Genomic DNA, 26,827 nt, shown 5'->3' with positions numbered 1-26,827 from the left:
TGCTATGTGTTTTATTTCATTAGAGGCATTTGTTTGGGAATCGGACTACACTGGTCATACATGGTGTTTTGTTTCATGTAAAGAACCGGTTCATTACAGTCATTTGTTTGGGAATCAGACTACACTGGTCATGCTATGTGTTTTATTCCATTAGAGGCATTTGTTTGGGAATCGGACTACACTGGTCATGCTATGTGTTTTGATTCATTAAAAAGAACAGGTTCATAGAGTCATTTGTTTGGGAATCGGACTACACTGGTCATGCTATGTGAATTGTTTCATTAGAGTCATTTATTTGGGAATCGGACTACACTGGTCATGCTATGTGTTTTGTTACATTAGAGTCATTTGTTTGGGAATCAAACTGCACTGGTCATGCTATGTGTTTTGATTCATTGAAAAAAACAGGTTCATTAAAGTCAGTTGTTTGGGAATCGGACTACACTGGTCATACTAAGTGGTTTGTTTCATTAAAAAGAACCGGTACATTAGAGTCATTTGTTTAGGAATCAGACTACACTGGTCATGCTTTCTGGTTTTTTGTCCATGTAAAGAACCGGTTCATTAGAGTCATTTGTTTGGGAATCGGACTACACTGGTCATACTAAGTGGTTTGTTTCATTAAAAAGAACCGGTACATTAGAGTCATTTGTTTAGGAATCAGACTACACTGCTCATGCTTTCTGGTTTTTTGTCCATGTAAAGAACCGGTTCATTAGAGTCATTTGTTTGGGAATCGGACTACACTGGTCATACTCAGTGTTTTGTTTCATTAAAAAGAACCGGTTCATTAGAGTCATTTGTTTGGGAATCGGACTACACTGGTCATGCAATGTGTTTTGTTTCATTAAAAAGAACCGGTTCATTAGAGTCATTTGTTTGGGAATCGGACTACACTGGTCTCGCTATGTGTTTTGTTTAAATAGAGTCATTTGTTTGGGAATCGGACTACACTGGTCTCGCTATGTGTTTTGTTTAAATAGAGTCATTTGTTTGGGAATCGGACTACACTGGTCATGCTATGTGTTTTGATTCATTGAAAAGAACAGGTTCATTAGAGTCATTTGTTTGGGAATCGGACTACACTGGTCTTGCTGTGTGTTTTGTTTCATTAGAGCAATTTGTTTGGGAATCGGACTACACTGGTCTTGCTGTGTGTTTTGTTTCATTAGAGCAATTTGTTCGGGAATCGGACTACACTGGTCATGCTATGTGTTTTGTGTCATTAGAGCCATTTGTTTGGGAATAAGACTACACTGGTCATGCTATGTGTTTTGTGTCATTAGAGCCATTTGTTTGGGAATAAGACTACACTGGTCATGATATGTGTTTTGTTTCATTAGAGTCATTTGTTTGGGAATCGGACTACACTGGTCATGCTATGTGAATTGTTTCATTAGAGTCATTTGTTTGGGAATCGGACTACACTGGTCATGCTATGTGTTTTGTTACATTAGAGTCATTTGTTTGGGAATCGGACTACACTGGTCATACTAAGTGGTTTGTTTCATTAAAAAGAACCGGTTCATTAGAGTCATTTGTTTGGGAATCGGACTACACTGGTCTCGCTATGTGTTTTATTTAAATAGAGTCATTTGTTTGGGAATCGGACTACACTGGTCTCGCTATGTGTTTTGTTTAAATAGAGTCATTTGTTTGGGAATCGGACTACACTGGTCATGCTATGTGTTTTGATTCATTGAAAAGAACAGGTTCATTAGAGTCATTTGTTTGGGAATCGGACTACACTGGTCTTGCTGTGTGTTTTGTTTCATTAGAGCAATTTGTTTGGGAATCGGACCACACTGGTCTTGCTGTGTGTTTTGTTTCATTAGAGCAATTTGTTTGGGAATCGGACTACACTGGTCTTGCTGTGTGTTTTGTTTCATTAGAGCCATTTGTTTGGGAATCGGACTACACTGGTCATGCTATGTGTTTTGATTCATTGAAAAGAACAGGTTCATTAGAGTCATTTGTTTGGGAATCGGACTACACTGGTCATGCTATGTGTTTTGATTCATTGAAAAGAACAGGTTCATTAGAGTCATTTGTTTGGGAATCGGACTACACTGGTCATGCTATGTGTTTTGTTTCATTAGAGCAATTTGTTTGGGAATCGGACTACACTGGTCATGCTATGTGTTTTGTGTCATTAGAGCCATTTGTTTGGGAATAAGACTACACTGGTCATGATATGTGTTTTGATTCATTAGAGTCATTTGTTTGGGAATCGGACTACACTGGTCATGATATGTGTTTTGTTTCATTAGAGCCATTTGTTTGGGAATAAGACTACACTGGTCATGATATGTGTTTTGATTCATTAGAGTCATTTGTTTGGGAATCGGACTACACTGGTCATGCTATGTGTTTTGATTCATTGAAAAGAACAGGTTCATTAGAGTCATTTGTTTGGGAATCAGACTACACTGGTCATGCTATGTGTTTTGTTTCATTAGAGCAATTTGTTTGGGAATCGGACTACACTGGTCATGCTATGTGTTTTGTGTCATTAGAGCCATTTGTTTGGGAATAAGACTACACTGGTCATGCTATGTGTTTAGTGTCATTAGAGCCATTTGTTTGGGAATAAGACTACACTGGTCATGATATGTGTTTTGATTCATTAGAGTCATTTGTTTGGGAATCGGACTACACTGGTCATGATATGTGTTTTGTTTCATTAGAGTCATTTGTTTGGGAATCGGACTACACTGGACATGATATGTGTTTTGATTCATTAGAGTCATTTGTTTGGGAATCGGACTACACTGGACATGCTATGTGTTTTGATTCATTAGAGTCATTTGTTTGGGAATCGGACTACACTGGTCATGCTATGTGTTTTGTTTCATTAGAGTCATTTGTTTGGGAATCGGACTACACTGGTCATGCTATGTGTTTTGTTTCATGAAAAGAACAGATTCATTAGAGTCATTTGTTTGGCAATCGGACTACACTGGTCATGATATGTGTTTTGTTTCATTAGAGCCATTTGTTTGGGAATAAGACTACACTGGTCATGATATGTGTTTTGTTTCATTAGAGCCATTTGTTTGGGAATAAGACTACACTGGTCATGATATGTGTTTTGATTCATTAGAGTCATTTGTTTGGGAATAAGACTACACTGGTCATGATATGTGTTTTGTTTCATTAGAGCCATTTGTTTGGGAATAAGACTACACTGGTCATGATATGTGTTTTGTTTCATTAGAGCCATTTGTTTGGGAATAAGACTACACTGGTCATGATATGTGTTTTGATTCATTAGAGTCATTAGTTTGGGAATCGGACTACACTGGTCATGATATGTGTTTTGTTTCATTAGAGTCATTTGTTTGGGAATGGGACTACACTGGACATGATATGTGTTTTGATTCATTAGAGTCATTTGTTTGGGAATCGGACTACACTGGACATGCTATGTGTTTTGATTCATTAGAGTCATTTGTTTGGGAATCGGACTACACTGGTCATGCTATGTGTTTTGTTTCATTAGAGCCATTTGTTTGGGAATCGGACTACACTGGTCATGCTATGTGTTTTGATTCATTGAAAAGAACAGGTTCATTAGAGTCATTTGTTTGGGAATCGGACTACACTGGTCATGCTATGTGTTTTGTTTCATGAAAAGAACAGATTCATTAGAGTCATTTGTTTGGGAATCGGACTACACTGGTCATGTTATGTGTTTTGATTCATTAAAAAGAACAGGTTCATTAGAGTCATTTGTTTGGGAATCGGACTACACTGGTCATGCTATGTGTTTTGATTCATTAGAGCGATTTGTTTGGGAATCGGACTACACTGGACATGCTATGTGTTTTGTTTCATTAGAGCGATTTGTTTGGGAATCGGACTACACTGGACATGCTATGTGTTTTGTTTCATTAGAGCGATTTGTTTGGGAATCGGACTACACTGGTCATGCTATGTGTTTTGATTCATTAAAAAGAACAGGTTCATTAGAGTCATTTGTTTGGGACTCGGACTACACTGGTCATGCTATGTGTTTTGTTTCATGAAAAGAACAGATTCATTAGAGTCATTTGTTTGGGAATCGGACTACACTGGTCATGCTATGTGTTTTGTTTCATTAGAGCCATTTGTTTGGGAATCAGACTACACTGGTCATGCTATGTGTTTTGTTTCATTAGAGCCATTTGTTTGGGAATCGGACTACACTGGTCTTGCTATGTGTTTTGTGTCATTAGAGCCATTTGTTTGGAAATAAGACTACACTGGTCATGCTATGTGTTTTGTTTCATTAGAGCCATTTGTTTGGGAATCGGACTACACTGGTCTTGCTATGTGTTTTGTGTCATTAGAGCCATTTGTTTGGAAATAAGACTACACTGGTCATGCTATGTGTTTTGTTTCATTAGAGCCATTTGTTTGGGAATCGGACTACACTGGTCATGCTATGTGTTTTATTTCATTAGAGGCATTTGTTTGGGAATCGGACTACACTGGTCATACATGGTGTTTTGTTTCATGTAAAGAACTGGTTCATTACAGTCATTTGTTTGGGAATTGGACTACACTGGTCATGCTATGTGTTTTGTTTCATTAGAGTCATTTGTTTGGGAATCGGACTACACTGGTCATGCTATGTGTTTTGTTTCATTAGAGCCATTTGTTTGGGAATCAGACTACACTGGTCATGCTATGTGTTTTGTTTCATTAGAGTCATTTGTTTGGGAATCGGACTACACTGGTCATGCTATGTGTTTTGTTTCATTAGAGTCATTTGTTTGGGAATCGGACTACACTGGTCATGCTATGTGTTTTGTTTCATTAGAGCCATTTGTTTGGGAATCAGACTACACTGGTCATGCTATGTGTTTTGTGTCATTAGAGCCATTTGTTTGGGAATCGGACTACACTGGTCATGCTATGTGTTTTGTTTCATTAGAGTCATTTGTTTGGGAATCAGACAACACTGGTCATGCTATGTGTTTTGTTTCATTAGAGCCATTTGTTTGGGAATCGCACTACACTTGTCATGCTATGTGTTTTGTTTCATTAGATCCATTTGTTTGGGAATCGGACTATACTGGACATGCTATGTGTTTTGTTTCATTAGAGTCATTTGTTTGGGAATCGGACTACACTGGTCATGCTATGTGTTTTGATTCATTGAAAAGAACAGGTTCATTATAGTCATTTGTTTGGGAATCGGACTACACTGGTCATGTTATGTGTTTTGATTCATTAAAAAGAACAGGTTCATTAGAGTCATTTGTTTGGGAATCGGACTACACTGGTCATGCTATGTGTTTTGATTCATTAAAAAGAACAGGTTCATTAGAGTCATTTGTTTGGGACTCGGACTACACTGGTCATGCTATGTGTTTTGTTTCATGAAAAGAACAGATTCATTAGAGTCATTTGTTTGGGAATCGGACTACACTGGTCATGCTATGTGTTTTGTTTCATTAGAGCCATTTGTTTGGGAATCAGACTACACTGGTCATGCTATGTGTTTTGTTTCATTAGAGCCATTTGTTTGGGAATCGGACTACACTGGTCTTGCTATGTGTTTTGTGTCATTAGAGCCATTTGTTTGGAAATAAGACTACACTGGTCATGCTATGTGTTTTGTTTCATTAGAGCCATTTGTTTGGGAATCGGACTACACTGGTCTTGCTATGTGTTTTGTGTCATTAGAGCCATTTGTTTGGAAATAAGACTACACTGGTCATGCTATGTGTTTTGTTTCATTAGAGCCATTTGTTTGGGAATCGGACTACACTGGTCATGCTATGTGTTTTATTTCATTAGAGGCATTTGTTTGGGAATCGGACTACACTGGTCATACATGGTGTTTTGTTTCATGTAAAGAACTGGTTCATTACAGTCATTTGTTTGGGAATTGGATTACACTGGTTTTGCTATGTGTTTTGTGTCATTAGAGCCATTTGTTTGGGAATCGGACTACACTGGTCATGCTATGTGTTTTGTTTCATTAGAGTCATTTGTTTGGGAATCAGACAACACTGGTCATGCTATGTGTTTTGTTTCATTAGAGCCATTTGTTTGGGAATCGCACTACACTTGTCATGCTATGTGTTTTGTTTCATTAGATCCATTTGTTTGGGAATCGGACTATACTGGACATGCTATGTGTTTTGTTTCATTAGAGTCATTTGTTTGGGAATCGGACTACACTGGTCATGCTATGTGTTTTGATTCATTGAAAAGAACAGGTTCATTATAGTCATTTGTTTGGGAATCGGACTACACTGGTCATGTTATGTGTTTTGATTCATTAAAAAGAACAGGTTCATTAGAGTCATTTGTTTGGGAATCGGACTACACTGGTCATGCTATGTGTTTTGATTCATTAAAAAGAACAGGTTCATTAGAGTCATTTGTTTGGGAATCGGACTACACTGGTCATGCTATGTGTTTTGATTCATTAAAAAGAACAGGTTCATTAGAGTCATTTGTTTGGGAATCGGACTACACTGGTCATGCTATGTGTTTTGATTCATTAAAAAGAACAGGTTCATTAGAGTCATTTGTTTGGGAATCGGACTACACTGGTCATGCTATGTGTTTTGATTCATTAAAAAGAACAGGTTCATTAGAGTCATTTGTTTGGGAATCGGACTACACTGGTCATGCTATGTGTTTTGATTCATTAAAAGAACAGGTTCATTAGAGTCATTTGTTTGGGAATCGGACTACACTGGTCATGCTATGTGTTTTGTTTCATTAAAAAGAACAGGTTCATTAGAGTCATTTGTTTGGGAATCGGAATACACTGGTCATGCTAAGTGTTTTGTTTCATTAGAGCCATTTGTTTGGGAATCGGACTACACTGGTCATGCTATGTGTTTTGTTTCATTAGAGCCATTTGTTTGGGAATCGGACTACACTGGTCATGCTATGTGTTTTGTTTCATTAGAGCCATTTGTTTGGGAATCGGACTACACTGGTCATACTATGTGTTTTGTTTCATTAGAGTCATTTGTTTGGGAATCGGACTACAATGGTCATGCTATGTGTTTTGATTCACTGAAAAGAACAGGTTCATTAGAGTCATTTGTTTGGGAATCGTACTACACTGGTCATGTTATGTGTTTTGTTTCATTAGAGTCATTTGTTTGGCAATCGGACTACACTGGTCATGCTATGTGTTTTGTTTCATTAGAGTTATTTGTTTGGGAATCGGACTACACTGGTCATGCTATGTGTTTTGTTTCATTAGAGCCATTTGTTTGGGAATCGGACTACACTGGTCATGCTATGTGTTTTGTTTCATTAGAGCCATTTGTTTGGGAATCGGACTACACTGGTCATGCTCTGTGCTTTGTTTCATTAGAGCCATTTGTTTGGGAATCGGACTACACTGGACATGCTATATGTTCTGATTCATTGAAAAGAACAGGTTCACTATAGTCATTTGTTTGGGAATCGGACTACACTGGTCTTGCTATGTGTTTTGTTTCATTAGAGCCATTTGTTTGGGAATAAGACTACACTGGTCATAATATGTGTTTTGTTTCATTAGAGCCATTTGTTTGGGAATAAGACTACACTGGTCATGATATGTGTTTTGATTCATTAGAGTCATTTGTTTGGGAATCGGACTACACTGGTCATGCTATGTGTTTTGTTTCATTAGAGCCATTTGTTTGGGAATCGGACTACAATGGTCATGCTATGTGTTTTGATTCATTGAAAAGAACAGGTTCATTAGAGTCATTTGTTTGGGAATCGGACTACACTGGTCATGCTATGTGTTTTGTTTCATTAGAGCCATTTGTTTGGGAATCGGACTACACTGGTCATGCTATGTGTTTTGTTTCATTAGAGACATTTGTTTGGGAATCGGACTACACTGGTCTTGCTGTGTGTTTTGTTTCATTAGAGCAATTTGTTTGGGAATCGGACTACACTGGTCATGCTATGTGTTTTGTTTCATTAGAGCCATTTGTTTGGGAATCGGACTACACTGGTCATGCTATGTGTTTTGATTCATTGAAAAGAACAGGTTCATTAGCGTCATTTGTTTGGGAATCGGACTACACTGGTCATGCTATGTGTTTTGATTCATTAAAAAGAACAGGTTCATTAGCGTCATTTGTTTGGGAATCGGACTACACTGGTCATGCTATGTGTTTTGATTCATTAAAAAGAACAGGTTCATTAGAGCCATTTGTTTGGGAATCGGACTACACTGGTCATGCTATGTGTTTTGATTCATTGAAAAGAACAGGTTCATTAGAGTCATTTGTTTGGGAATCGGACTACACTGGTCATGCTATGTGTTTTGATTCATTAAAAAGAACAGGTTCATTAGAGCCATTTGTTTGGGAATCGGACTACACTGGTCATGCTATGTGTTTTGATTCATTGAAAAGAACAGGTTCATTAGCGTCATTTGTTTGGGAATCGGATTACACTGGTCATGCTATGTGTTTTGTTTCATTAGAGCAATTTGTTTGGGAATCGGACTATACTGGACATGCTATGTGTTTTGTTTCATTAGAGTCATTTGTTTGGGAATCGGACTACACTGGTCATGTTATGTGTTTTGATTCATTAAAAAGAACAGGTTCATTAGAGTCAATTTTTGGGAATCGGACTACACTGGTCATGCTATGTGTTTTGATTCATTAAAAAGAACAGGTTCATTAGAGTCATTTGTGTTTTGATTCATTAGAGCAATTTGTTTGGAAATCGGACTACACTGGTTTTGCTATGTGTTTTGTGTCATTAGAGCCATTTGTTTGGGAATCGGACTACACTGGTCATAATATGTATTTTGTTTCATTAGAGCCATTTGTTTGGGAATCGGACTACACTGGTCATGCATGGTGTTTTGTTTCATGTAAAGAACAGGTTCATTAGAGTCATTTGTTTGGGAATCAGACTACACTGGTCATGCTATGTGTTTTGATTCATTGAAAAGAACAGGTTCATTAGAGTCATTTGTTTGGGAATCAGACTACACTGGTCATGCTATGTGTTTTGTTTCATTAGAGTCATTTGTTTGGGAATCGGACTACACTGGACATGCTATGTGTTTTGTTTCATTAGAGCCATTTGTTTGGGAATCGGACTACACTGGTCATGCTATGTGTTTTGTTTCATGTAAAGAACCGGTTCATTAGAGTCATTTGTTTGGGAATCAGACTACACTGGTCATGCTATGTGTTTTGTTTCATTAGAGCCATTTGTTTGGGAATCGGACTACACTGGTCATGCTATGTGAATTGTTTCATTAGAGTCATTTGTTTGGGAATTGGATTACACTGTTCATGCTATGTGTTTTGTTTCATGTAAAGAACCGGTTCATTAGAGTCATTTGTTTGGGAATCAGACTACACTGGTCATGCATGGTGTTTTGTTTCATGTAAAGAACTGGTTCATTAGAGTCATTTGTTTGGGAATCAGACTACACTGGTCATGCTATGTGTTTTGATTCATTGAAAAGAACAGGTTCATTAGAGTCATTTGTTTGGGAATTGGACTACACTGGTCTTGCTATGTGTTTTGATTCATTAGAGCAATTTGTTTGGAAATCGGACTACACTGGTTTTGCTATGTGTTTTGTGTCATTAGAGCCATTTGTTTGGGAATAAGATTACACTGGTCATGCTATGTGTTTTGTGTCATTAGAGCCATTTGTTTGGGAATCGGACTACACTGGTCATGCTATGTGTTTTGATTCATTGAAAAGAACAGGTTCATTAGAGTCATTTGTTTGGGAATCGGACTACACTGGTCTTGCTATGTGTTTTGTTTCATTAGAGCAATTTGTTTGGGAATCGGACTACACTGGTCTTGCTATGTGTTTTGTTTCATTAGAGCGATTTGTTTGGGAATCGGACTACACTGGTCATGATATGTGTTTTGATTCATTAGAGTCATTTATTTGGGAATCGGACTACACTGGACATGATATGTGTTTTGATTCATTAGAGTCATTTGTTTGGGAATCGGACTACACTGGTCATGATATGTGTTTTGATTCATTAGAGTCATTTGTTTGGGAATCGGATTACACTGGTCATGCTATGTGTTTTGCTTCATTAGAGTCAGTTGTTTGGGAATCGGACTACACTGTTCATGCTATGTGTTTTGTTTCATTAGAGTCAGTTGTTTGGGAATCGGACTACACTGGTCATGCTATGTGAATTGTTTCATTAGAGTCATTTGTTTGGGAATCGGACTACACTGGTCATGCTATGTGTTTTGTTTCATTAGAGTCAGTTGTTTGGGAATCGGACTACACTGGTCATGCTATGTGTTTTATTTCATTAGAAGCATTTGTTTGGGAATCGGACTACACTGGTCATGCTATGTGTTTTGATTCATTGAAAAGAACAGGTTCATAGAGTCATTTGTTTGGGAATCAGACTAAACTGGTCATGCTATGTGTTTTGTTTCATTAGAGTCATTTGTTTGGGAATCGGACTACACTGGTCATGCTATGTGTTTTGTTTCATTAGAGTCATTTGTTTGGGAATCGGACTACACTGGTCATGCTATGTGTTTTGTTTCATTAGAGTCATTTGTTTGGGAATCGGACTACACTGGTCATGCTATGTGTTTTGTTTCATTAGAGCCATTTGTTTGGGAATCGGACTACACTGGTCATGCTATGTGTTTTGTTTCATTAGAGCCATTTGTTTGGGAATCGGACTATACTGGACATGCTATGTGTTTTTTTTAATTAGAGTAATTTGTTTGGGAATCGGACTATACTGGTCATGCTATGTGTTTTGTTTCATTGAAAAGAAAAGGTTCATTAGAGTCAGTTGTTTGGGAATCGGACTACACTGGTCATGCTATGTGTTTTGATTCATTGAAAAGAAAAGGTTCATTAGAGTCAGTTGTTTGGGAATCGGACTACACTGGTCATGCTATGTGTTTTGTTTCATTAGAGTCATTTGTTTGGGAATCGGACTACACTGGTCATGCTATGTGTTTTGATTCATTGAAAAGAAAAGGTTCATTAGAGTCAGTTGTTTGGGAATCGGACTACACTGGTCATGCTATGTGTTTTGTTTCATTAGTCATTTGTTTGGGAATCGGACTACACTGGTCATGCTATGTGTTTTGTTTCATTAGAGTCATTTGTTTGGGAATCGGACTACACTGGTCATGCTATGTGTTTTGTTTCATTGAAAAGAACAGGTCCATTAGAGTCATTTGTTTGGGAATCGGACTACACTGGTCTTGATATGTGTTTTGTTTCATTAGAGTCATTTGTTTGGGAATCGGACTACACTGGTCATGCTATGTGTTTTGTTTCATTAGAGCCATTTGTTTGGGAATCGGACTACACTGGTCATGCTATGTGTTTTGTTTCATTAGAGTCATTTGTTTGGGAATCGGACTACACTGGTCATGCTATGTGTTTTGTTTCATTAGAGCCATTTGTTTGGGAATCGGACTACACTGGTCATGCTATGTGTTTTGTTTCATTAGAGTCATTTGTTTGGGAATCGGACTACACTGGTCATGCTATGTGTTTTGTTTCATGTAAAGAACCGGTTCATTACAGTCATTTGTTTGGGAAATCGGATTACACTGGTCTTGCTATGTGTTTTGTGTCATTAGAGCCATTTGTTTGGGAATCGGACTACACTGGTCATGCTATGTGTTTTGTTTCATTAGAGTCATTTGTTTGGGAATCGGACTACACTGGTCATGCTATGTGTTTTGTTTCATTAGAGCCATTTGTTTGGGAATAGGACTACACTGGTCATGCTATGTGTTTTGTTTCATTAGAGCCATTTGTTTGGGAATCGGACTATACTGGTCATGCTATGTGTTTTGTTTCATTAGAGTCATTTGTTTGGGAATCGGACTACACTGGTCATGCTATGTGTTTTGATTCATTGAAAAGAACAGGTTCATTATAGTCATTTGTTTGGGAATCGGACTACACTGGTCATGTTATGTGTTTTGATTCATTAAAAAGAACAGGTTCATTAGAGTCATTTGTTTGGGAATCGGACTACACTGGTCATGCTATGTGTTTTGATTCATTAAAAAGAACAGGTTCATTAGAGTCATTTGTTTGGGAATCAGACTACACTGGTCATGCTATGTGTTTTGATTCATTAAAAAGAACAGGTTCATTAGAGTCATTTGTTTGGGAATCGGACTACACTGGTCATGCTATGTGTTTTGTTTCATTAGAGTCATTTGTTTGGGAATCGGACTACACTGGTCATGCTATGTGTTTTGTTTCATTAGAGTCATTTGTTTGGGAATCGGACTACACTGGTCATGCTATGTGTTTTGTTTCATTAGAGTCATTTGTTTGGGAATCGGACTACACTGGTCATGCTATGTGTTTTGTTTCATGAGAGTCATTTGTTTGGGAATCGGACTACACTGGTCATGCTATGTGTTTCATTTCATTAGAGTCATTTGTTTGGGAATCGGACTACACTGGTCATGCTATGTGTTTTGATTCACTGAAAAGAACAGGTTCATTAGAGTCATTTGTTTGGGAATCGGACTACACTGGTCTATGCTATGTGTTTTGATTCATTGAAAAGAACATGTTCATTAGAGTCATTTGTTTGGGAATCGGACTACACTGGTCTTGCTATGTGTTTTGATTCATTGAAAAGAACAGGTTCATTAGAGTAATTTGTTTGGGAATCGGACTACACTGGTCATGCTATGTGTTTTGTTTCATTAGAGTCATTTGTTTGGGAATCGGACTACACTGGTCATGCTATGTGTTTTGTTTCATTGAAAAGAACAGGTCCATTAGAGTCATTTGTTTGGGAATCGGACTACACTGGTCTTGATATGTGTTTTGTTTCATTAGAGTCATTTGTTTGGGAATCGGACTACACTGGTCATGCTATGTGTTTTGTTTCATTAGAGCCATTTGTTTGGGAATCGGACTACACTGGTCATGCTATGTGTTTTATTTCATTAGAGGAATTTGTTTGGGAATCGGACTACACTGGTCATGCTATGTGTTTTGTTTCATTAGAGCCATTTGTTTGGGAATCGGACTATACTGGACATGCTATGTGTTTTGTTTCATTAGAGTCATTTGTTTGGGAATCGGACTACACTGGTCATGCTATGTGTTTTGTTTCATGTAAAGAACCGGTTCATTACAGTCATTTGTTTGGGAAATGGATTACACTGGTTTTGCTATGTGTTTTGTGTCATTAGAGCCATTTGTTTGGGAATCGGACTACACTGGTCATGCTATGTGTTTTGTTTCATTAGAGTCATTTGTTTGGGAATCGGACTACACTGGTCATGCTATGTGTTTTGTTTCATTAGAGCCATTTGTTTGGGAATAGGACTACACTGGTCATGCTATGTGTTTTGTTTCATTAGAGCCATTTGTTTGGGAATCGGACTATACTGGACATGCTATGTGTTTTGTTTCATTAGAGTCATTTGTTTGGGAATCGGACTACACTGGTCATGCTATGTGTTTTGATTCATTGAAAAGAACAGGTTCATTATAGTCATTTGTTTGGGAATCGGACTACACTGGTCATGTTATGTGTTTTGATTCATTAAAAAGAACAGGTTCATTAGAGTCATTTGTTTGGGAATCGGACTACACTGGTCATGCTATGTGTTTTGATTCATTAAAAAGAACAGGTTCATTAGAGTCATTTGTTTGGGAATCAGACTACACTGGTCATGCTATGTGTTTTGATTCATTAAAAAGAACAGGTTCATTAGAGTCATTTGTTTGGGAATTGGACTACACTGGTCATGCTATGTGTTTTGTTTCATTAGAGTCATTTGTTTGGGAATCGGACTACACTGGTCATGCTATGTGTTTTGTTTCATTAGAGTCATTTGTTTGGGAATCGGACTACACTGGTCATGCTATGTGTTTTGTTTCATTAGAGTCATTTGTTTGGGAATCGGACTACACTGGTCATGCTATGTGTTTTGTTTCATTAGAGTCATTTGTTTGGGAATTGGATTACACTGGTCATGCTATGTGTTTCATTTCATTAGAGTCATTTGTTTGGGAATCGGACTACACTGGTCATGCTATGTGTTTTGATTCACTGAAAAGAACAGGTTCATTAAAGTCATTTGTTTGGCAATCGGACAACACTGGTCTAGCTATGTGTTTTGATTCATTGAAAAGAACATGTTCATTAGAGTCATTTGTTTGGGAATCGGACTACACTGGTCTTGCTATGTGTTTTGATTCATTGAAAAGAACAGGTTCATTAGAGTAATTTGTTTGGGAATCGGACTACACTGGTCATGCTATGTGTTTTGTTTCATTAGAGTCATTTGTTTGGGAATCGGACTACACTGGTCATGCTAAGTGTTTTGATTCATTGAAAAGAACAGGTTCATTAGAGTCATTTGTTTGGGAATCGGACTACACTGGTCATGCTATGTGTTTTGTTTCATGAGAGTCATTTGTTTGGGAATCGGACTACACTGGTCATGCTATGTGTTTTGTTTCATTGAAAAGAACAGGTTCATTAGAGTCATTTGTTTGGGAATCGGACTACACTGGTTATGCTATGTGTTTTGTTTCATTAGAGTCATTTGTTTGGGAATCGGACTACACTGGTCATGCTATGTGTTTTGTTTCACTGAAAAGAACCGGTTCATTAGAGTCATTTGTTTGGGAATCGGACTACACTGGTCATGCTATGTGTTTTGTTTCATTAGAGTCATTTGTTTGGGAATCGGACTACACTGGTCATGCTATGTGTTTTGTTTCATTAGAGTCATTTGTTTGGCAATCGGACTACACTGGTCATGCTATGTGTTTTGTTTCATTAGAGTTATTTGTTTGGGAATCGGACTACACTGGACATGCTATGTGTTTTGTTCCATTACAGTCATTTGTTTGGGAATCGGACTACACTGGTCATGCTATGTGTTTTGTTTCATTAGAGTCATTTGTTTGGGAATCGGACTACACTGGTCATGCTATGTGTTTTGTTCCATTACAGTCATTTGTTTGGGAATCGGACTACACTGGTCATGCTATGTGAATTGTTTCATTAGAGTCATTTGTTTGGGAATTGGATTACACTGGTCATGCTATGTGACTTGTTTCATTAGAGTCATTTGTTTGGGAATCGGACTACACTGGTCATGCTATGTGTTTTGATTCATTGAAAAGAACAGGTTCATTACAGTCATTTGTTTAGGAATCGGACTACACTGGTCATGCTATGTGTTTTGATTCATTAGAGTCAGTTGTTTGGGAATCGGACTACACTGGTCATGCTATGTGTTTTGTTTCATTAGAGTCAGTTGTTTGGGAATCGGACTACACTGGTCATGCTATGTGAATTGTTTCATTAGAGTCATTTGTTTGGGAATCGGACTACACTGGTCATGCTATGTGTTTTGTTTCATTGAAAAGAACAGGTTCATAGAGTCAATTTTTTGGGAATCAGACTAAACTGGTCATGCTATGTGTTTTGTTTCATGAGAGTCATTTGTTTGGGAATCGGACTACACTGGTCATGCTATGTGTTTTGTTTCATTAGAGCCATTTGTTTGGGAATCGGACTACACTGGTCATGCTATGTGTTTTGTTTCATGAGAGTCATTTGTTTGGGAATCGGACTACACTGGTCATGCTATGTGTTTTGTTTCATTAGAGTCATTTGTTTGGGAATCGGACTACACTGGTCATGCTATGTGTTTTGTTTCATGAGAGTCATTTGTTTGGGAATCGGACTACACTGGTCATGCTATGTGTTTTGTTTCATTAGAGTCATTTGTTTGGGAATCGGACTACACTGGTCATGCTATGTGTTTTGTTTCATTAGAGCCATTTGTTTGGGAATCGGACTACACTGGTCATGCTATGTGTTTTGTTTCATTAGAGTCATTTGTTTGGGAATCGGACTACACTTGTCATGCTATGTGTTTTGTTTCATTGAAAAGAACAGGTCCATTAGAGTCATTTGTTTGGGAATCGGACTACACTGGTCTTGATATGTGTTTTGTTTCATGAGAGTCATTTGTTTGGGAATCGGACTACACTGGTCATGATATGTGTTTTGATTCATTAGAGTCATTTGTTTGGGAATCGGACTACACTGGTCATGCTATGTGTTTTGTTTCATTAGAGTCATTTGTTTGGGAATCGGACTACACTGGTCATGCTATGTGTTTTGTTTCATTAGAGTCATTTGTTTGGGAATCGGACTACACTGGTCATGCTATGTGTTTTGTTTCATTAGAGTCATTTGTTTGGGAATCGGACTACACTGGTCATGCTATGTGTTTTGATTCATTGAAAAGAACAGGTTCATTAGAGTCATTTGTTTGGGAATCGGACTACACTGGTCATGCTATGTGTTTTGATTCATTGAAAAGAACAGGTTCATTAGAGTCATTTGTTTGGGAATCGGACTACACTGGTCATGCTATGTGTTTTGATTTCATTAGAGTCATTTGTTTGGGAATCGGACTACACTGGTCATGCTATGTGTTTTGTTTCATTAGAGTCATTTGTTTGGGAATCGGACTACACTGGTCATGCTATGTGTTTTGATTCATTGAAAAGAACAGGTTCATTAGAGTCATTTGTTTGGGAATCGGACTACACTGGTCATGCTATGTGTTTTGATTCATTAAAGAACAGTTCATTAGAGTCATTTGTTTGGGAATCGGACTACACTGGTCATGCTATGTGTTTTGATTCATTGAAAAGAACAGGTTCATTAGAGTCATTTGTTTGGGAATCGGACTACACTGGTCATGCTATGTGTTTTGATTCATTAAAAGAACAGGTTCATTAGAGTCATTTGTTTGGGAATCGGACTACACTGGTCATGCTATGTGTTTTGATTCATTAAAAGAACAGGTTCATTAGAGTCATTTGTTTGGGAATCGGACTACACTGGTCATGTTATGTGTTTTGATTCATTAAAAAGAACAGGTTCATTAGAGTCATTTGTTTGGGAATCGGACTACACTGGTCATGCTATGTGTTTTGTTTCATTAGAGCCATTTGTTTGGGAATCGGACTACACTGGTCATGCTATGTGTTTTGTTTCATTAGAGCCATTTGTTTGGGAATCGGACTACACTGGTCATGCTATGTGTTTTGTTTCATTAGAGTCATTTGTTTGGGAATCGGACTACACTGGTCATACTATGTGTTTTGTTTCATTAGAGTCATTTGTTTGGGAATCGGACTACACTGGTCATAATATGTGTTTTGATTCACTGAAAAGAACAGGTTCATTAGAGTCATTTGTTTGGGAATCGTACTACACTGGTCATGTTATGTGTTTTATTTCATTAGAGTCATTTGTTTGGGAATCGGACTACACTGGTCATGCTATGTGTTTTGTTTCATTAGAGTCATTTGTTTGGGAATCGGACTACACTGGTCATGATATGTGTTTTGATTCATTAGAGCCATTTGTTTGGGAATCGGACTATACTGGACATGCTATGTGTTTTGTTTCATTAGAGTCATTTGTTTGGGAATCGGACTACACTGGTCATGCTATGTGTTTTGTTTCATTAGAGTCATTTGTTTGGGAATCGGACTACACTGGTCATGCTATGTGTTTTGTTTCATTAGAGTCATTTGTTTGGGAATCGGACTACACTGATCATGCTATGTGTTTTGTTTCATTAGAGTCATTTGTTTGGGAATCGGACTACACTGGTCATGCTATGTGTTTTGTTTCATTAGAGTCATTTGTTTGGGAATCGGACTACACTGGTCATGCTCTGTGCTTTGTTTCATTAGAGCCATTTGTTTGGGAATCGGACTACACTGGTCTTGCAATGTGTTTTGTTTCAGTAGAGTCATTTGTTTGGGAATCGGACTACACTGGTCATGCTATGTGTTTTGTTTCATTAGAGTCATTTGTTTGGGAATCGGACTACACTGGTCATGCTATGTGTTTTGTGTCATTAGAGCCATTTGTTTGGGAATAAGACTACATTGGTCATGCTATGTGTTTTGTGTCATTAGAGCCATTTGTTTGGGAATAACACTACACTGGTCATGATATGTGTTTTGATTCATTAGAGTCATTTGTTTGGGAATCGGACTACACTGGTCATGATATGTGTTTTGTTTCATTAGAGCCATTTGTTTGGGAATAAGACTACACTGGTAATGATATGTGTTTTGTTTCATTAGAGCCATTTGTTTGGGAATAAGACTACACTGGTCATGCTATGTGTTTTGTGTCATTAGAGCCATTTGTTTGGGAATAAGACTACACTGGTCATGATATGTGTTTTGATTCATTAGAGTCATTTGTTTGGGAATCGGACTACACTGGTCTTGCTGTGTGTTTTGTTTCATTAGAGCAATTTGTTTGGGAATCGGACTACACTGTTCATGCTATGTGTTTTGTTTCATTAGAGCCATTTGTTTGGGAATCGGACTACACTGGTCATGCTATGTGTTTTGATTCATTGAAAAGAACAGGTTCATTAGAGTCATTTGTTTGGGAATCGGACTACACTGGTCTTGCTATGTGTTTTGTTTCATTAGAGCAATTTGTTTGGGAATTGGACTACACTGGTCATGCTATGTGTTTTGTGTCATTAGAGCCATTTGTTTGGGAATAAGACTACACTGGTCATGATATGTGTTTTGATTCATTAGAGTCATTTGTTTGGGAATCGGACTACACTGGTCATGATATGTGTTTTGTTTCATTAGAGCCATTTGTTTGGGAATAAGACTACACTGGTCATGATATGTGTTTTGATTCATTAGAGTCATTTGTTTGGGAATCGGACTACACTGGACATGCTATGTGTTTTGATTCATTAGAGTCATTTGTTTGGGAATCGGACTACACTGGTCATGCTATGTGTTTTGTTTCATTAGAGTCATTTGTTTGGGAATCGGACTACACTGGTCATGCTATATGTTTTGTTTCATGAAAAGAACAGATTCATTAGAGTCATTTGTTTGGGAATCGGACTACACTGGTCATGTTATGTGTTTTGATTCATTAAAAAGAACAGGTTCATTAGAGTCATTTGTTTGGGAATCGGACTACACTGGTAATGCTATGTGTTTTGATTCATTAAAAGAACAGGTTCATTAGAGTCATTTGTTTGGGAATCGGACTACACTGGTCATGCTATGTGTTTTGTTTCATTAGAGTCATTTGTTTGGGAATCGGACTACACTGGTCATGCTATGTGTTTTGATTCATTAAAAGAACAAGTTCATTAGAGTCATTTGTTTGGGAATCGGACTACACTGGTCATGCTATGTGTTTTGTTTCACTAGAGCCATTTGTTTGGGAATCGGACTACACTGGTCATGCTATGTGTTTTGTTTCACTAGAGTCATTTGTTTGGGAATCGGACTACACTGGTCATGCTATGTATTTTGTTTCATTAGAGCCATTTGTTTGGGAATCGGACTACACTGGTCATGCATGGTGTTTTGTTTCATGTAAAGAACCGGTTCATTAGAGTCATTTGTTTGGGAATCAGACTACACTGGTCATGCTATGTGTTTTGATTCATTGAAAAGAACAGGTTCATTAGAGTCATTTGTTTGGGAATCGGACTACACTGGTCATGCTATGTGTTTTGATTCATTGAAAAGAACAGGTTCATTAGAGTCATTTGTTTGGGAATCGGACTACACTGGTCATGATATGTGTTTTGTTTCATTAGAGCAATTTGTTTGGGAATCGGACTACACTGGTCATGCTATGTGTTTTGTTTCATTAGAGCAATTTTTTTGGGAATCGGACTACACTGGTGATGCTATGTGTTTTGTGTCATTAGAGCCATTTGTTTGGGAATAAGACTACACTGGTCATGCTATGTGTTTTGTGTCATTAGAGCCATTTGTTTGGAATAAGACTACACTGGTCATGATATGTGTTTTGTTTCATTAGAGCCATTTGTTTGGGAATCGGACTACACTGGTCATGCTATGTGTTTTGATTCATTGAAAAGAACAGGTTCATTAGAGTCATTTGTTTGGGAATCGGACTACACTGGTCTTGCTATGTGTTTTGTTTCATTAGAGCAATTTGTTTGGGAATCGGACTACACTGGTCATGCTATGTGTTTTGTGTCATTAGAGTCATTTGTTTGGGAATAAGACTACACTGGTCATGATATGTGTTTTGATTCATTAGAGTCATTTGTTTGGGAATCGGACTACACTGGTCATGATATGTGTTTTGTTTCATTAGAGTCATTTGTTTGGGAATCGGACTACACTGGTCATGATATGTGTTTTCATTCATTAGAGTCATTTGTTTGGGAATCGGACTACACTGGACATGCTATGTGTTTTGATTCATTAGAGTCATTTGTTTGGGAATCGGACTACACTGGTCATGCTATGTGTTTTGTTTCATTAGAGTCATTTGTTTGGGAATCGGACTACACTGGTCATGCTATGTGTTTTGTTTCATGAAAAGAACAGATTCATTAGAGTCATTTGTTTGGGAATCGGACTACACTGGTCATGTTATGTGTTTTGATTCATTAAAAAGAACAGGTTCATTAGAGTCATTTGTTTGGGAATCGGACTACACTGGTCATGCTATGTGTTTTGATTCATTAAAAGAACAGGTTCATTAGAGTCATTTGTTTGGGAATCGGACTACACTGGTCATGCTATGTGTTTTGATTCATTAAAAAGAACAGGTTCATTAGAGTCATTTGTTTGGGAATCGGACTACACTGGTCATGCTATGTGTTTTGTTTCATTGAAAAGAACAGGTTCATTAGAGTCATTTGTTTGGGAATCGGACTACACTGGTCATGCTATGTGTTTTTTTTAATTAGAGTAATTTGTTTGGGAATCGGACTACACTGGTCATGCTATGTGTTTTGTTTCATTGAAAAGAACAGGTTCATTAGACTCATTTGTTTGGGAATCGGACTACACTGGTCATGCTATGTGTTTTGATTCATTGAAAAGAAAAGGTTCATTAGAGTCAGTTGTTTGGGAATCGGACTACACTGGTCATGCTATGTGTTTTGTTTCATTAGAGTCATTTGTTTGGGAATCGGACTACACTGGTCATGCTATGTGTTTTGTTTCATTAGAGTCATTTGTTTGGGAATCGGACTACACTGGTCATGCTATGTGTTTTGTTTCATTAGAGTCATTTGTTTGGGAATCGGACTACACTGGTCATGCTATGTGTTTTGTTTCATTAGAGTCATTTGTTTGGGAATCGGACTACACTGGTCATGCTATGTGTTTTGATTCATTGAAAAGAACAGGTTCATTAGAGTCATTTGTTTGGGAATCGGACTACACTGGTCATGCTATGTGTTTTGATTTCATTAGAGTCATTTGTTTGGGAATCGGACTACACTGGTCATGCTATGTGTTTTGTTTCATTAGAGTCATTTGTTTGGGAATCGGACTACACTGGTCATGCTATGTGTTTTGATTTCATTAGAGCCATTTGTTTGGGAATCGGACTACACTGGTCATGCTATGTGTTTTGTTTCATTAGAGTCATTTGTTTGGGAATCGGACTACACTGGTCATGCTATGTGTTTTGTTTCATGAGAGTCATTTGTTTGGGAATCGGACTACACTGGTCATGCTTTGTGTTTTGTTTCATTGAAAAGAACAGGTTCATTAGAGTCATTTGTTTGGGAATCGGACTACACTGGTTATGCTATGTGTTTTGTTTCATTAGAGTCATTTGTTTGGGAATCGGACTACACTGGTCATGCTATGTGTTTTGTTTCATTGAAAAGAACAGGTCCATTAGAGTCATTTGTTTGGGAATCGGATTACACTGGTCTTGCTATGTGTTTTGTTTCATTAGAGTCATTTGTTTGGGAATCGGACTACACTGGTCATGCTATGTGTTTTGTTTCATTAGAGTCATTTGTTTGGGAATCGGATTACACTGGTCATGCTATGTGTTTTGTTTCATTAGAGTCATTTGTTTGGGAATCGGACTACACTGGTCATGCTATGTGTTTTGTTTCATTGAAAAGAACCAGTTCATTAGAGTCATTTGTTTGGGAATCGGACTACACTGGTCATGCTATGTGTTTTGTTTCATTAGAGTCATTTGTTTGGGAATCGGACTACACTGGTCCTGCTATGTGTTTTGTTTCATTGAAAAGAACAGGTCCATTAGAGTCATTTGTTTGGGAATCGGACTACACTGGTCTTGCTATGTGTTTTGTTTCATTAGAGTCATTTGTTTGGGAATCGGACTACACTGGTCATGCTATGTGTTTTGTTTCATTAGAGTCATTTGTTTGGGAATCGGACTACACTGGTCATGCTATGTGTTTTGTTTCATTAGAGTCATTTGTTTGGGAATCGGACTACACTGGTCATGCTATGTGTTTTGTTTCATTAGAGTCATTTGTTTGGGAATTGGATTACACTGGTCATGCTATGTGTTTCATTTCATTAGAGTCATTTGTTTGGGAATCGGACTACACTGGTCATGCTATGTGTTTTGATTCACTGAAAAGAACAGGTTCATTAAAGTCATTTGTTTGGCAATCGGACTACACTGGTCTAGCTATATGTTTTGATTCATTGAAAAGAACATGTTCATTAGAGTCATTTGTTTGGGAATCGGACTACACTGGTCTTGCTATGTGTTTTGATTCATTGAAAAGAACATGTTCATTAGAGTCATTTGTTTGGGAATCGGACTACACTGGTCATGCTATGTGTTTTGTTTCATTAGAGTCATTTGTTTGGGAATCGGACTACACTGGTCATGCTAAGTGTTTTGATTCATTGAAAAGAACAAGTTCATTAGAGTCATTTGTTTGGGAATCAGACTACACTGGTCATGCTATGTGTTTTGTTTCACTGAAAAGAACAGGTTCATTTGAATCATTTGTTTGGCAATCGGACTACACTGATCATGCTATGTGTTTTTTTTTAATGAGAGTCATTTGTTTGGGAATCGGATTACACTGGTCATGCTATGTGTTTTGTTTCATGAGAGTCATTTGTTTGGGAATCGGACTACACTGGTCATGCTATGTGTTTTGTTTCATTGAAAAGAACAGGTTCATTAGAGTCATTTGTTTGGGAATCGGACAACACTGGTTATGCTATGTGTTTTGTTTCATTAGAGTCATTTGTTTGGGAATCGGACTACACTGGTCATGCTATGTGTTTTGTTTCATTAGAGTCATTTGTTTGGGAATCGGACTACACTGGTCATGCTATGTGTTTCATTTCATTAGAGTCATTTGTTTGGGAATCGGACTACACTGGTCATGCTATGTGTTTTGATTCACTGAAAAGAACAGGTTCATTAGAGTCATTTGTTTGGCAATCGGACTACACTGGTTTAGCTATGTGTTTTGATTCATTGAAAAGAACATGTTCATTAGAGTCATTTGTTTGGGAATCGGACTACACTGGTCTTGCTATGTGTTTTGATTCATTGAAAAGAACAGGTTCATTAGAGTAATTTGTTTGGGAATCGGACTACACTGGTTATGCTATGTGTTTTGTTTCATGAGAGTCATTTGTTTGGGAATCGGACTACACTGGTCATGCTATGTGTTTTGTTTCATTGAAAAGAACAGGTTCATTAGAGTCATTTGTTTGGGAATCGGACTACACTGGTTATGCTATGTGTTTTGTTTCATTAGAGTCATTTGTTTGGGAATCGGACTACACTGGTCCTGCTATGTGTTTTGTTTCATTGAAAAGAACAGGTCCATTAGAGTCATTTGTTTGGGAATCGGACTACACTGGTCTTGCTATGTGTTTTGTTTCATTAGAGTCATTTGTTTGGGAATCGGACTACACTGGTCATGCTATGTGTTTTGTTTCATTAGAGTCATTTGTTTGGGAATCGGATTACACTGGTCATGCTATGTGTTTTGTTTCATTGAAAAGAACAGGTTCATTAGAGTCATTTGTTTGGGAATCGGACTACACTGGTCTTGCTATGTGTTTTGTTTCATTAGAGTCATTTGTTTGGGAATCGGACTACACTGGTCATGCTATGTGTTTTGTTTCATTAGAGTCATTTGTTTGGGAATCGGATTACACTGGTCATGCTATGTGTTTTGTTTCATTAGAGTCATTTGTTTGGGAATCGGACTACACTGGTCATGCTATGTGTTTTGTTTCATTGAAAAGAACCAGTTCATTAGAGTCATTTGTTTGGGAATCGGACTACACTGGTCATGCTATGTGTTTTGTTTCATTAGAGTCATTTGTTTGGGAATCGGACTACACTGGTCCTGCTATGTGTTTTGTTTCATTGAAAAGAACAGGTCCATTAGAGTCATTTGTTTGGGAATCGGACTACACTGGTCTTGCTATGTGTTTTGTTTCATTAGAGTCATTTGTTTGGGAATCGGACTACACTGGTCATGCTATGTGTTTTGTTTCATTAGAGTCATTTGTTTGGGAATCGGACTACACTGGTCATGCTATGTGTTTTGTTTCATTAGAGTCATTTGTTTGGGAATCGGACTACACTGGTCATGCTATGTGTTTTGTTTCATTAGAGTCATTTGTTTGGGAATTGGATTACACTGGTCATGCTATGTGTTTCATTTCATTAGAGTCATTTGTTTGGGAATCGGACTACACTGGTCATGCTATGTGTTTTGATTCACTGAAAAGAACAGGTTCATTAGAGTCATTTGTTTGGCAATCGGACTACACTGGTCTAGCTATGTGTTTTGTTTCATTGAAAAGAACAGGTTCATTAGAGTCATTTGTTTGGGAATCGGACTACACTGGTCATGCTATGTGTTTTGTTTCATTGAAAAGAACAGGTCCATTAGAGTCATTTGTTTGGGAATTGGACTACACTGGTCATGCTATGTGTTTTGTTTCATTGAAAAGAACAGGTCCATTAGAGTCATTTGTTTGGCAATCGGACTACACTGGTCTAGCTATGTGTTTTGTTTCATTGAAAAGAACAGGTTCATTAGAGTCATTTGTTTGGGAATCGGACTACACTGGTCATGCTATGTGTTTTGTTTCATTGAAAAGAACAGGTCCATTAGAGTCATTTGTTTGGGAATCGGACTACACTGGTCTTGCTATGTGTTTTGTTTCATTAGAGTCATTTGTTTGGGAATCGGACTACATTGGTCATGCTATGTGTTTTGTTTCATTAGAGTCATTTGTTTGGGAATCGGACTACACTGGATAAGCTATGTTTTTTGATTCATTAAAAAGAACCGGTTCATTAGAGTCATTTGTTTGGGAATCGGACTACACTGGTCTTGCTATGTGTTTTGTTTCATTAGAGTCATTTGTTTGGGAATCGGACTACTCTAGATAAGCTATGTGTTTTGATTCATTGAAAAGAACCGGCTCATATGATTCATTCACAGGTTGCGATGTGTGTTTAGCACTCTAGATACAAAAGCTCTTAATAGTCATTTGATTGGATTTGAACCATGCTGGTCATGCTCATTGCTTTTGATTCACTAAAAAGAGTTCTTGAGCATTGAATGTTTTTGAAAACAACCTCATGTGTTGCAGACCATATATAGAGCCATCAAACTCTCGCCTAACCAACTTGGAGGCAAAACATGACTGTGCGAGTCCAAACATGTCGTGCTGGAAGGTCAACATCGTGGCTGCCCTTCATTTACAGGCTCAAAGCCAGACTTATTTCAGTTGCAGTCACAGTGCGGTGGCGTAACTCTCAACCAACGCCTTCCTCTGGGTTTCCTGCAATGTATGCTCGCTTTCTAGCCCTCAAACCTCGGCTGCTGGAATCTTTCTCCACAGCGTGTGGTTTCGGGTTGGCTTTAAGGCTGACTCTGAAAGACTGCATGTTTGTGGTGTTCATTGCGGTGTCACTGCATTAGTGGAAACGATGGCCACAAAACACAAAAAAACACAGCTCAGTAGAAAGCTGGCAAATATAGTTTGACCGTTGGATGCAACTTAAGCAAAGTGAGTGGAAAGAATTCCTTGGAAAAGATTTGATTAGTGAACTACAAACCAAACAAGCCCGTTGTCTATAGAAGCCTCTGCAACGAGATGCAGCACGGGATCGCAGTATCTACACAGACTGAAAAGCCCTTTATTGTGTCCTAATGGTTGAATTTAGTTAGGAAATGAATTGGGAACATACTGTTCTATTTCAGTGCCGGAGCCTCTCACTCATCAGTTTAATGAAGTGGACGCTTACACAAGACAACACCAACACAACTAAACAGAGACGTTGACTGATGAAACAGGAGACATTTGGTTAAACACTAAAACTGGTGTGTCAAAAACAGGACATTTATCTTACAGCAAGACAGAAGTTCATCACCCTGAGCGCATTTAAAAACTGATCACAGACCAGGAGAATTAATTACAAGATCATTCTCAAACTAGACTGAAGCTAAAATCATTCCGGGATACCCGGGATCAGACCCTACATTGCCGAGATCAATCCTGGGACGTGTGTGAACTAAAGCAGAGCCAATACCATGAAGGTGTGTGTTGTAGTCAGAGGCGAATTTTAGGACATACTTTAGTTTACAAACTGTTTCCTGTCACAAAGTCGTTTCGCATGTAGTCCAATGAAACAGTGTCCTAACCTGACGGCAAACGACTCCAAAAACTGTCACAAAAATAAGGCTGGGCATAGAAATGCATCAATTCTTTAACTATAAACTCTTCAGACGTGTTTAGTAAGTTCTATTTTCTGTTTTGTGTAGCTGTGTTTTGTTCTGTTGTCACTATCACTGTTTTTAGATAAAACGAGTTTTCTCTTGAATGCCCCTATGTCGTGAGGGGTCTGCATGAACTGTTGCTCTCGTGTCCGATCATGAACACACACAGGAGATCAACGGTCAGTGAACATTTACACTAAATGATACATCAGATTTCAGTTTCTCATCAAATCTTATCGTATACTTTCATAATCATGAG

General features: G+C 37.9%; 1 protein-coding gene across 1 annotated transcript; it reads left to right on the top strand.

The window, feature by feature from the left end:
* Positions 1–11,968: 11,968 nt before the first annotated feature.
* On the top strand, positions 11,969–25,202 carry LOC127655757 (uncharacterized). The gene is made up of 7 exons (XM_052143731.1): positions 11,969–12,027; positions 13,540–13,614; positions 16,823–16,897; positions 20,545–20,694; positions 21,567–21,698; positions 22,077–22,436; positions 24,796–25,202. Exons 1-7 carry the CDS (start codon positions 12,000–12,002, stop codon positions 25,101–25,103), a joined length of 1,128 nt encoding a protein of 375 aa, XP_051999691.1. The 5' UTR covers positions 11,969–11,999; the 3' UTR covers positions 25,104–25,202.
* Positions 25,203–26,827: the final 1,625 nt, after the last annotated feature.

The sequence above is a fragment of the Xyrauchen texanus genome, chromosome 15 (genome assembly GCF_025860055.1).
Source record: "Xyrauchen texanus isolate HMW12.3.18 chromosome 15, RBS_HiC_50CHRs, whole genome shotgun sequence".
Classification (NCBI taxonomy): Eukaryota; Metazoa; Chordata; class Actinopteri; order Cypriniformes; family Catostomidae; genus Xyrauchen; species Xyrauchen texanus.
This window is presented reverse-complemented; position numbering and strand designations above follow the sequence as displayed.